General features: G+C 34.7%; 1 protein-coding gene across 2 annotated transcripts in view; it reads left to right on the plus strand.

Moving 5' to 3' along the window:
• The window catches only part of DMD (dystrophin), a 1,192,402-nt gene that overhangs the window by 893,226 nt on the left and 285,917 nt on the right, over positions 1–13,259 (plus strand). For both annotated transcript variants that reach the window (XM_074159135.1, XM_074159144.1), the window contains exon 53: positions 8,969–9,180. In XM_074159135.1, coding sequence (XP_074015236.1) covers positions 8,969–9,180 — 212 coding nt within the window. The remainder of the gene's footprint in view (positions 1–8,968; positions 9,181–13,259) is intronic.

Here is a 13,259-nt window from a genome sequence, read left to right on the forward strand (position 1 = left end):
ACTTAAACTGCCAGAACTACCATGATGTTTTTGTATCAGTAAGTTTGGAAGTCTATGAAAGCGTTAGTATATGAAAGCTGATGTATTTTAATAATGCTAATAGCATTCTTGTTTATGTTCAGAGAAAGTAGAATATCATTTCACTACTATAATGTCCCATTTTTAAATTCAGGCAGAGACAAGTCATATTTCTTCTGAAAAAAAGGTTTTCTTAAAATTTTGTGGGTACATTGATTATTACAAATGCTATCATCAATGAACAAGAATTAGTTTCATAATTATAATTTATTTTCCCTCTAAAAGCTTAAATAACCAGAATCCTAGAAAAAAATATTAACGGACATTTGGGCAAAGACAAATACTAAAATGCCCAGTCACTTCTAATTAATAATTACATTCCTTAAAAAAGACAGAATTATTAATTATTTTTTTCCTATTAAGTTCTTTGAAAACTTTTATATAAATTTAAGACTGAAATGATTGGTTTACTTACATATTCACTTATCTACTTAATCAGATTAGTCATAATCCTGTGGCTTCTGTTTGAGTACCTTCCATCAGTCTAAATATCAGATATAAATCTAATGTAAGTCTTCATAACTATATGATTAATATTGAAGAAAGTAGCTAAATTCAATAACACAGTAGCTATTTTCTACATACAACAAAGGAAATTGAATAAAACAAACATTTTGAGAGATGATTAAGCAAGGGAACCCTCTGGTTTTTGAGTTAGTACATATTACTAAAAGGTCAGGTTTTTGATATCATCCAAATATGTGAGCCTCTGCAGAAAAAAATAAGTTAATTAACTTCTGGTGGTTTGCCCATATGGATCCTGCTGCTGGAGTCGCAGAAGAATCACTGTTGACTGCATCCTGCCTGAGCAGTTGGACTGACTTTGACAGTCCATTTCTCCATAAATGTCCTACTCCTTAAGGCTCTGACAACAATAGAGAGGTATCAGAAGTTCATTCCCTAATCTGTCTATCCATCTCCTTAGTCAATACTCGTGTATATATGCATATACATATTTTCATTTGTTTCTGTAGGTTTCTAACAAAACTACAGTTAGGTTTGTTACCTATTTCATACTAAGTCCTGAAGAATACTACCTCTCTGTAGGGTAAGTGTTTATTTCTCACATAAAAATTTTACTGATTGTATAACATTTTAAAATGAAAGGCAAGTGCTCTTCCACATCATGCATATCATGATCTATTTCCTTTTTTATTTAGTGAAAAAAATTATCATGAAAACTTCGTTTGAGAGATGATAAATGTTATGCACATAAATAGTTTTATAAAAACTAGTGAATGCTTTCTGAAGGACCTGTTTTCCAAATAATAAGCTCTTGCATGCCCTTCTCAGTGCTCCGTCATGGAAGTTGCTTTTTTCTTGTTATAAGAAACTGATTTCTTTAGATGTGCTACCAGCTTAGTCTGGTCTCTGACTCCCACTCTGTATAGCAAAGTATAAAGCATGCTTCACAGTGCTGAAGAATTATTCACTTGATGCTTAGTGGAAACCACTTGACAGTTTTCAGTTCATTCCATTTGATCTGACACTTCCAAAGGAACAGAGTGACCTTCATTAGTTTGATCGTATGGAAGTGATTTTTAGATAAAAGAAAAATAGGCTTACCCTAGTGAAACAAAACAAATTTAAATCATAGAGTTGCAATAGTTGGAAAATTAATTACCCTCCAAAATTATCAAACTACCAAATGAGATGATGAGTGTACATGCTTATAAAAAACATTTAAATCTGTTGAAATCTCTCTAATTGCCTATCTTTCTTAATCTCTGAGAAGCCAAGGAAGGTAACATTCTTCGTCCCACAACTTTCATGCTTTTATGGGTCTTTCAGGTACATTTTCATTGCTGTTCATCACCCCAGAAAGACGAATGAAGGGTGTGAGTGTTGCTTCTTCCTAGTTTCTTTTGTAATATCATCTATCTCTTCTTATAAACTAGAATATTGCATGATAGTATAAAGGATTACGTTTCTTTCCATCTTCCCAGGTATTATTCATTCACTTGTTTATGTGCAGCTTAATTTGAGTACATACTTTCTGTTTTGCCTAATTTTTTGTAAGCCATAGACTTTTTTTTTTTTAATATAAAAAGAAAAAATCTTTCTATAAATACCTTAATAGATTAATGGTACATAAAAGCCACATCTGAAATTTTACTGGCATAAACGACAGACTTCACATTAAGCTACATATTCTATATTTCCACCCCACCATTAATTTTGGGTTTATCGGCTAAATTGTCTCATCACATTACTGATCATCTAAGGCATGCATAAAATGTCTTAGATGACACATAATTAGCGTTTTTACATATTTAGTTAAAGTGTTGCTATAACTTTCTAAGGTCATTGTTTAAGAAACATGACTTTTATAAGCCTCTGAAAAAGGTTAAGAGAAATACTGCTTTACAAGAAAAGATAAAAAAAGACAGATGAAGCATAAATTACTGTCTGAGTAGGATGGCTCCAACTGTTCTCTACTGTGTACTGTCCCCTATCCAGCTCCACTCTATAATGATAGCCTACAGGCAGAAACTTAGTACATGTTATAACTGTTCCTGTAACTCCTTAAGTACTTCAGCATTTAAAGAAGAAATGTCTTACACTTATCCTCTTTTGACACTGTGTCTACTATCCAAATGTTCTTCCTAGTCTCTCACAGATTCACAATTGTTTATAAGAAGAGGGCTGGCATCCTTTTGTCAAGGGATGTTGTATGATAGACTAATAAAGCAATTCCTTCTTGAAGAATGAGACTCAGGTCAGACAACTCCTGATCTGGAAGGCAGCAGAAGAGAAGGTAGAGCATTTTCAGCAAGAAATAATTGATAAATTGAGAACTTTAACTGAATCCTTTTCCTAGAAAAAAAAAATGTTAGTTTAGGGTTATTTGCTTAGTACAATTATTAAAAGCCAGTTAACCACAAGGTAAGACAAATGACTGTGATTCCACTCATGTGGTTTGCAGAAAACTGAGCCAAAATCGGAAATTATCAGAAAGCTATGCCCGCAATGCATTGTTGTTGTTCCTTCAGAATGGTCTTGTAGCCCTATGAAAAACATCTCTTTTTCCTCATAATTTTTTTATCCCTATTACGTGGGAAATTTTACTGTTTAAAGCTACTCACTGTTTAGTAAGACACGCTTAAAGTTTTTGGGATTGGGAAAACTTGTGTTATATGCAGCCATAAAAGTTTAAATAAATTAAATTTTATATGGATAAATGCATAGATTATCTGAAAGCATATGAAGTAAGATGAAGTACATAACAATTAGCTATCCAGAACATATATAAGTATATTGTGGGACTGCAGCTTGAGCAGAAATGAATCCAATCTGATGGACTCTTCTAGGTGAATGCAGTACAATGTCCTCAACTACGAATTTCTTAACCTGTTATACTTAACATTGACAACTGAATTTAGTACAACTGGCAGAGGATGTAAAATTTTTTCTTCCTCATGCTTTCATTCTGTTTGCCAGTGACAGCCATTCTGTACAGCCATAGTGTTTAAAGGCTATTCAGTTTTTTTCCTTCAGTACACTGGCTGTTTCATATTGCTACAAAGCAGAAGGGTGAAAAAAACCTTAAGAATCGAGAGATTATGACAAAAATATGAAACTATTCGTAAGTCATTTTTCAGAATTGGCTAGATTTCAAGCTCAATGTGTCTTTTCATCATGATCATTCTTGCAAAGTATAAGTAAATTGAAAGACTCAAAGATGCATATAAAATGATTTTCATTTTTCAGCTAAGGAATATCAGTGCATCAGTAGCTTCTCTTGGTAACATGAATTATAACTGTCCATAATTCTGCTGTTCTCCAGTTATATTCTGCATCAGGTCAGATTGCATTAGTCCCTTTAGTCTTCAAATCTGTGAACCTACAGTAAAAAATTACTTTTATAGAAAAATGTCAATATATTGACAGTAATGCTTTTGTAAAGCACTCTCCTACAGAGCAAAATGAGTGCAGTTTAGGTAATTTGTTGAACAAGGTAAGTGGAGGGTTTCTACCTCACAAATTCTGTTGCTATTCGTTTACTTGTTCGTTATTTTTGGAGTCTGTACTAGATTCAATGGACTTATCAAACTGGCATGGAATGATTGCTTTTTTTCATCTTTGCATAGGCTAAATGTAACTTACAGCAAGATGAACATTATTTCTGCTGTGACTGACAGCCTCTTCTCAGACTCCTTTTCTGTTGTTTCCACTGCTGCTATAAACAACAGAGAGTAAACACTCAGTGAAGAGTTATATTTGTCTTATCAATGATATGGGCTCTTAACAAAGAGATTTATTTTTTGTTTGTGGTTTCTCTGTTATACCTAGAGTTTAAAAAGAACAGTATAAAATTTTTTGTTAATAAGTAAAACTGAGTCTTAAGCCAGCAGTCTCCTTCACTGAGGTTATTCTTTCCTCAATGTACTAAATCGATGATAATCAGATTGAAAAATAGTTATCTTGTGTTTGATTGCTTTAAATGCACTTTTCTGCTTTGATACCGTGTCTAATAACTTACTAAAACTGTGATCAGTTCAGCAGAATTTCTTTTGTCCATCTTAGTGATATAATCGCTATTGAACAGCTAGTGAATACTAGTGATGAACAAAAGAAATGGAATAGCACCCCTGAAATTACATACTGGTAGAATCTCACCATGCCCCTAAATTATTCATTTAAGAGAGTTCAGTGATGAACTGGGAATTATTTGAGCCATGCTGGGACACTTTCCAGTAAGCAAGCACAAAACTTATGTAAGTGAAATACAATGAGGACTTCTGCCTGGAGCACCGTGATTGGGAAATGGATGGGGTTTGGGTTTCACTTCAGGAAATAACCTGCTGTATGTATTTTGTCTTTCTGGTACTCATTTTAGATTTGTTAATTGTCAAATATTCTTTTGGTTTCATATTCAAATAAAAGTAGTTAATGGCTACATGGATTGATAAAATGATTTGAAATTATTTCTTTTCCTTAAGTCTATAAAGAAAATGTCCTTTATTTCCAGATTGCTCCTTTGCAGATTGATTGGTAAATAAATTCTACACTGAATGATTAAGAATCCTCTTGAGATAGTTTCAAATACTGATTCTTACAAAAAATATATTGTGCTGTTGCCAAATATAGATGGTAAAAAAAAGGGGAAAAAAAATGGGATACAAAGTGTGAGTGGCACACTAAAAAAGAAATTAGTCTTTGAAATGGAGAAGGCACAGGACTTGGTTGTAATGAACAATGTAAACTGAGGTGCTTCAGACACTACCGAACTATTGGGAAAAAAGGCTTTTATCGTCATTACAAATTATTTAAAATTCCTGTGCTGTAGTGATAGTAATAGTGCACATGGAGCCACATTTGTTCTGTCTATTTGTGTGTTTTCAGTGTGTAGTCACCACAGATAGACTATTATAATCGAGTGCAGTAAGGACAATTACATTACTTTTTCTTAGAAAAGCTTACTTTTTTAGCCATGTTAAATATTCTTACTTAGGTTGCATGATATTTTGTAATCTTTGGAATAGCCTTCTATCTGTTTTTGGTTTATATAATTTTTAAAATTTACTGAATATTAGTTATTGAAGGCCTTAAATTCAAGGTAGGAAGTAGTGATCAAATTCTTTTTCCTTAGTTCTCCAAAACTTGGGCAAATTATTTTCTGGAACAATTGCTTCACATGCCATTGATTCTTCTATTTTTCTAGTTTTGAAACTTTATTTCTTATATCTAGGGTCATCTCCCTGGTTTTATAAAGTCCTGACAGCAGAAATAACCCTTCCAAGGCTATAGGCAGAGTCTTAGCCTGAAAGAACTTTCTATTGAGATTCCTCATTGCTATATTTTAAAATACTCTTAAATATCTTCATAAACTGATTCCTGTTAGTACCCAGTCAGAGACAGCCTTTTATATGTTTCAGTGCCCTTGCAAAAAAAAAAAACCCAAAACAAACCATGATGCTCAGAATATTTTAAAAATTGTCTTGTGCTATCCAACAACATTATTTAATAACAATTCTCTGACCCTTCTCATCTGCAGTCAGTAACTCATTAGCTGCAGGTTAGGGGTTCATGGCTTGCTGGGATCAGTTCTAACACAATATACACTCAAATTGGATTTTCTGAATGTTTTTGTTTGGCATAAATCTCTCAATGGTATTCACCTTTCCTTCTGTGGGAAATGTCCCACTAAAGAGTACCCACGGGAGCAAAATACATCCTTAAGAGACACTGATTTACACTGTGTTTTTCATTACATTTTGGAAGTGAACTCCCATATTTTAAACTTTAGAGGCTTGAGGGTTTTTGTTATTCAAAAACCAATCAATAGTCCGCATTCAAATGCGAGCACCATTTAGAAGATGTAAACTTACATAATGTTGTCATAATTATAAAGGCATCTCTAATAAATTATCTCTGCATATTTTCTCTTATATAGTACTGCACTGTTTGGTATATTCCAGCTCAGAAAGGCCAGATTAATTATTTAGATGTCATGGTGTGCTTATCCCCAGCTGAAATACTTTGTTAAATGGGTTTTGTCATTCACCGGTTCAGGAAAACGACTTAATATTTTTTTTTGTTCAGATCACCTAGTAACTTCCTGAACTCTTCAACTCCAATCTGGAATAAAACAAAACTGTATGTAATTTTTAAGTGTCCATGTCAGAAGCTTTTCTTTTCCCTTTTTGAGGAGATAACCCAAGCATTTTCACAAGGAGATGTGTTTCATAGATTTGGAGCTTGTGTATTCAGTCACTTGTGTAAATGGGCTCCTGAGATGTCCTGAATACATCTTTTATTATGCAGCCTCATTCCCCTCTTGGGTGGGAGAATTGGTCATCACGGAATTCCAGGACCACAGTATGTGATGAAAAACTGTCTTGCTGAGAAAAGCACAGTCCCTAGACAAGGACTGCTAATATGTCTTACTTAGATAAAAAACTCATGAGATATTATGTAACAGATCCATCTATAAATATATTTATTTTTTAATAAGAAATATCAGCATTTGTAATTAAAAGCAGCTATTATGAAGAATAAATATAATTGTAGGCCCGGTTTTCTTTTGAAGCAGTTCTGCAACAAAGTTTTCATTCATCTCTTAATCTCCACCCTCCCACCCTTCCCCCTCAAAAAAAGAAATCACACCAAAAAACCAAAGAAACTTATAGTAAAACAAAAATATGTGGAATTTTTTTAGGTTTGTTTCATGGACAGCTGCCATAAGCTGTTATACTTTTGTCAGCTATGTATCAAAATCTCCAGGTTATCAGGGATCAAAAGATAACACACTGAATGTCTCAGAGTCTAAGGGAGAAGGAACTCGAGTAGTTATTTGCAAGAAATAGGTGGCAGCTGTTGCCCATATGCTACTGTGGACAGTGCGCAGTCTTTGTCCCCCTAGACCTCCAGCACAACCCTTGAGCCACATGCTGTAGCCGTAGCACACAGATTTTACTTGAGCAGTTCAAGAACACTTCTCTTATTCACCCTTCCTGTAGACCACAATCTCTTTGTTGTTTGAAGTATACCCTAAAGCTTAAATCAGAAATCCTCATCCAGTTACAGAGCAGAAATGATTTGTTGTTTTGTGACCTTCATATACAGCTTTCTAAAATGAGGGGTTAGATTTCTTCAATTTAAATTTAAGTATTTGGGTCTTAAGCTATACTTACTCTGCAAAGAAGTAAAACCACTTTACTTTGTGTTTTCCTGTTCTGTTTCTTCAGTTTCTTTTGTGTTTCCTTTGACTTGAACATGCTGCTGTGTGTGCTTGCTTGCAGTTTTTCTCTCTAGGCTTGAGCAGGGGATGCTGAAAGTTTTTCTTCTTTCTCTAAATCTCAGCTGAGTCCATGGAAAGGTCTTTATCCCTTCTTTCTGGAAGAGGGAAGAACAGTGATAGGTAGAAGTCTCCTCTCCCTGCTGAAGCAGGGAGATTTCTCATCCCTTTAGTCTTTAGCCTGCACCATTCTGGAATCAACCCTACAGTGAGAGATGCAGCACTGGAACTAACACTTGATGATAATTTCAGTTGCTTTCTGAGTACTCTAGGAGTCTCTGTTCCCTTCCCTAGAAGGCTTGTGAATTTTCAATGTAGTGAGGCAGTCTTCAAGAAAATATTGAGAACGTAGTTTGTGCTGACTAACCTCAGGAAATTAAAAAAAAAAATCGTAAAAAATGCCTTTTAATTCATGCAGTGTACATATTTTATTGTTTGTGGAGTTTGGGTTGTTTGGTTTGGTTTGGAGATTTTTTTTTGTCAAACTTTGACTGCTTGGATGACCAGGTGTCCGACGCTTTTATGCTGCTATGGTTAAGTCTGATGCTGGATACTAGCCAACACTTATCAGTGACTTCAGTGATTACCAAGTTCCCATAAATCACATTTCTTTCAAATAGTGGATAAAACTAATTGTTATTTTATAATTAATATGAACGTATGAGAAAGCTTTCTAGACACCCTTTGCAGTCTGCTAACATTTGCCTTAATGAAATAAGAAAGTATAGCCATTAATTATATCTTGCAATAAATCTTTAACTACTATTAATGAAGTCCCTAAGAGACTTTTTCTTCAGAAAATATTAAACCTTGTGTTTGTTTGGTAAGAATGAAGGATGATTGCTGATGCTTTTTCTCAAATGTGATCCTGTTACATAATTCTTTTTGAGGCATGAACCTGGCATTTCTTCATATACATTGAAACACACGCTGTGTACCAGTGTCATACTGTGTGACCCAGGACAGTTTATCTATTCTTCTTTATTATACTAAACTTAGTTGCAATTGCAGCTTAAAAAGTAAAAGAGCTCTCCAATATGGTCAGTTCTAGAATGATTTAAATATTATTATTTATTCCCTAAGAAAAGAAAAAAGAAAGAAAAAGCTTCTAAGTGACTCAACTTTTGTTTTTCCTTTGTGTTTCACCAGTTGAAAAGATACAGAGCCAGTGGGATGAAGTGCATGGACACCTCCAAAACCGGAGACAGCAGCTTCATGAGATGATAAAGGATTCAACACAGTGGCTAGAAGCTAAACAAGAAGCTGAGCAGGTTCTTGAACAAGCAAAAGTTAAGCTTGAGTCATGGAAAGAAATCTCCTACACCGTGGAAGCTCTGAAAAAGCAGAACACTGAGCTTAAGGTCACTACTGAGAATTAAAACATTTCTGCTTGAGTTAATTAGATTGTTAAAGAAAATGTCCTTTAACTTTTGGACAGTGCACAATGAGAACTACCTCTTTAGTTCCTTATTTCCCACAAAAAACTGGAAAGAAATTAACTTACAAAGTCTAAAATGTGTCGCATAATTCTTGAATGAAATTTGTCTTAACTCGTCAGTCGTAACAAATAGCTGGCTGATCTTGCAGGAAAAAAAAAAACCCTAGCTTTTCATCACAAGTGTTTCTGATCTCTTTTGTACAACAGCCTCAGCTGAGGAACTGGTACTGCAGACTGGGAAATTCTGTAGTACTGGTATGTCTGCACTAATAATGAAGCTGTGTAGTAGTTCAGAAAAGGGAAAAAAACCCTAATGTAACAAGTTATATTGAGATATTTTGAAAATCAAGCATTTTAGATTTGCCACAAGATAGTCTCAATGAGTTCAACCTTGGCAGGGTTTTTAACTGCAAAAAACCTGAAATGGCTGCTCTTGTGATTTTAGCCCACACGTTGTCACATTTAGGTGCTAAAATGTTAATTTAACGTAGCTGAGCTATACCTCAAGTAGCAATGAAAGTATACCTAACTGTTGCATCAGTTTTTAAGTTTCTTGTTATGAAAGTAGCCATTCTTTGGTGATATAAGCATAGAATCATAGAAAAGTTAGAGTTGGAAGGGACCAAAAGATAAAGACCAAAAGACTTAAAGGTCACCTAGTTCCAACCCCCCTGCCATGGGCAGGGACACCTCCCACTAGAATATTCTTCATGAATAAATTTTGAGAGCAGCTGTTTCGGAATAATAATATCTCATTTTCTGATTGGGGAAAAGAAAGATTGAAACCAAGCAGTTGGTCACCCTCTTAAAGTAAGTCCTGCCTCCATGCTAATGAAATGTTACATTTAGTTATTTGGGAGAATAGTTGCACAAATATTTCCTCATATGTCCTCCTCTCCTGCCCACCAGATTTTTATTTTTTTTAACACCTACCACTCAGCTGGTTAAAGTTTGGGAATTTAAGACAGTCTTATTTGCACAGCTGAATGGTAATGAACTGCTGTGAAGAATAGGGGAGTGAGGTCCTCATCAACCGGTTTTGCCACTTTTTTTTGGTTGCCTGTGAGGCATAAAAACTTTCATCAGCCCATTTTTTTAGGGCTAAGAATTGGTTAAGTATTCTCATTTAAGATTATACTATAAGGGTCATTGCTTGGGAAGGGTGGATTACAGTAAACAATCACTCACTAATGAATTGGAAAGAGTTATAAATTATGTATACTACTGTCATTCAGTGCAGAGGATTCCCTTTTGTCATATTCTTTCTGCAGAGATAGAGTTCTGGCTTCTGCCCAGCATTTGGTTTAAAAGAAAAAAAAACACAAAAGCTTCAACAAAGTCAATGTCCCAGCTCTGCAAAGATTCAATTATCAAAAAAACAGTTCTGTGCAAACACAGTCTTACGTCATTGTGTTGGAGTGTTTTATGTCTTGAACACAAATTATTTAACTAGGAAAATAATTGAAAATATTTGTTTTAGAAATGGATTTTACGTCCACTTTTTTACAAGAATATATGAGGTTTAGATGAGTTCATCTAAGAGTGTATGCTTTTTGAAAAAGTCATGGGTTTTTTGGATCAACATTTTCCAAGAGAAATTAGAATATGCCTTTCTTCCCCTACATCCCCAAATTATGGAGAAAGTATACTAGTATACTTATTCATAGAATGTGTGTCAATGTATAAACAGAGTTTTTGAAAGGACACCTGCAGGTTCTTTTTACTTCTTCTTTAGAAGAGATGAAGCACTTGGGCTATCAGTATCTTCAGCTATTCCAATCCCATCCTGGATTCAAAGTGACGTGTTGTGTCAAGTTACAAACATTAGTCTAGAATTATAATTTCAGTGACACAGCTAGTCCATCTTAATTTGCTGTGTCCTCAAGATGATATGAACATCAACAAGCTCTGTAGTTCCAGGGTTGTTTACTTTCATTTGTTTAGTTTTGCCTAGTTTTTCTCCCACAAGTCTGGAAGAAATTCACCTCTGTCTTGGAGAATGTGTTTGGTTTTTTTAATTTTTCCTTCTTTTTTTTTTTTCTCTTTTTTTTGTGCCAGCCTTCCTAGAGGAATTATCTTTGTCTGCCAGTAATTCCTATTGCGTCAAATTCCTCATGAAAACTGCTCAGATGTGACAGCATCAGCTGTTGTGTTCATGCTTGAGATAAGGGGTCATGAATTCTAAGGAAAATGGAAATCTTTTATAAGTTTAGCAGCTTTATATTTCTTTTGTATAGTATTATCTAAAGTGAACGACCTAGAAATACATCAAGTCCTCAAAATAAATGCTTTCCAGGCTTCTGTGCCAAACACTTATATCTTGATGTTGTCCCCTGAATATGTAGAGTAAGCATGCTCTCTTTTTGCTTGCTGTTACACTGACGAAAATAAAGCTGTCATTTCTATTCATTTGTGTTGAGGGAAAGAGAGAGGTCAGTGTGAGTCTTAAATAAATTCTTCAGACATTCATTTTTGTCAGCTTTGTATCTCAACACATCTTGGTGTGAGAAAGTAGTCACCAAGTGTTCTTCTGATTTGTTTGTTAAATATTATAGGTCTGCCTAAAGACAGATGAGTCAATGCAAAAGTTCCCCTCTGCTCTACGTGAACTTTTAATTGGTGTTTGTGTTAATGCTTTTCTGTTAGTGCATCCTTACACACAGGTAAATGGTAAGCTCAGCAATACCAGTCTTTTGCTTATTTATTTTTCTTACAAGGCCAGCATAAACCAAAAATCTTAACTGGCTTGTATTTGGCCAATGATGTTTTTAATAAAATTTTACACGTTTGTTTCTGACATTTAAAAGAAAAGTAACATGTAGCTGATAATTAAAAATATTATTCCTTTGAATCAGAAGTTAATTCAGAGCTAATTTGCTGAGGTTTAAACCTTTTTTTTTTTCATTCTAATTTTTTATTTTGATATTTGAGAACTAAATTCTATGTACTGGTGTTAGGTACAGAGAATCAGCGTATGGCATTCTGGGCAAAGAGAGTCTTTAGCCCTTAAAGCCCCGTTACTAAGTGGAGACTGCAGATGGTTAACTTAGCAGGCTGAAGGTTATAGGTTTATAAACAGTCACGCTTCAGGTCCTTTCCATCCACAAGTCATCTGAACAGAAGCTAGTGTAAAACTAGTCTCTTAATACAAAGCTGAGCTTATGTTAGAAAGCATAAACCTTCTAGGTTTGACAGTTCACCCCTTGGTTCATTGTTTTGATTAGAGCTAGTGAGCTATCTCTTTTTCCTCTGTATCAGTTTAGCTGGGATGGCCAAAGTGAAGAGGAGGAAGGATGGAAGCAAGGTTTCCTGCCTTTCCTTCACTGACCAGCTATTTCACTTTCATCTAAATAGGAAATTAAATAGCAGCCAGATTACATCCCCTGCTCTGGTGGGACTCAAGAGGCCCAAAGAAGGCCTTTCCAAAGAAGGCCAAAGGCAACTTTCCACTAGTGTAGTCTGAAGGGTCAACTTTATGCCCTGGATTTGTGGGTAAGACAGTCTATCTTGCTTACCTTTGTCTTCTTCTTGCAGGGAGGTAACTTGCTAGGTACTCCTTTGCCACTCCCTGTGTGCCAATAGAGGATGAAGTACAGTCTCAGCATTTTGTGGATTTTCATTATTCCAGGGCTGACAGCATATTGCTTTAATTTTAGTAAAACAATTAACAATTAAGATAATGTTATTGACTATGATGCAGACACTGAATTAGAATTCTTTGATTTAAAAAAAAATAACTCAAGTATATAAACAAAACATGCTATAAATATATTATATAGGAAAAGTATAGAAAGACAGTCTGATTTTCCAGTTTGTGATATATACACCTGTTCAGTGTGGGAATTTACATGCTCAGAACTGGATGATCCTGTACATACATATTGCTATATTCGAACTTCTATATGTCATTTATATTGCTCCACTGGGTAATCCTGGGATAGAACAAAGCCCAACTCTAATTTCTTTACTTGTTTTTAATCAGGATCCTTAATTACACAGGAT

Source organism: Numenius arquata, chromosome 1 (assembly GCF_964106895.1).
Source record: "Numenius arquata chromosome 1, bNumArq3.hap1.1, whole genome shotgun sequence".
Classification (NCBI taxonomy): domain Eukaryota; kingdom Metazoa; phylum Chordata; class Aves; order Charadriiformes; family Scolopacidae; genus Numenius; species Numenius arquata.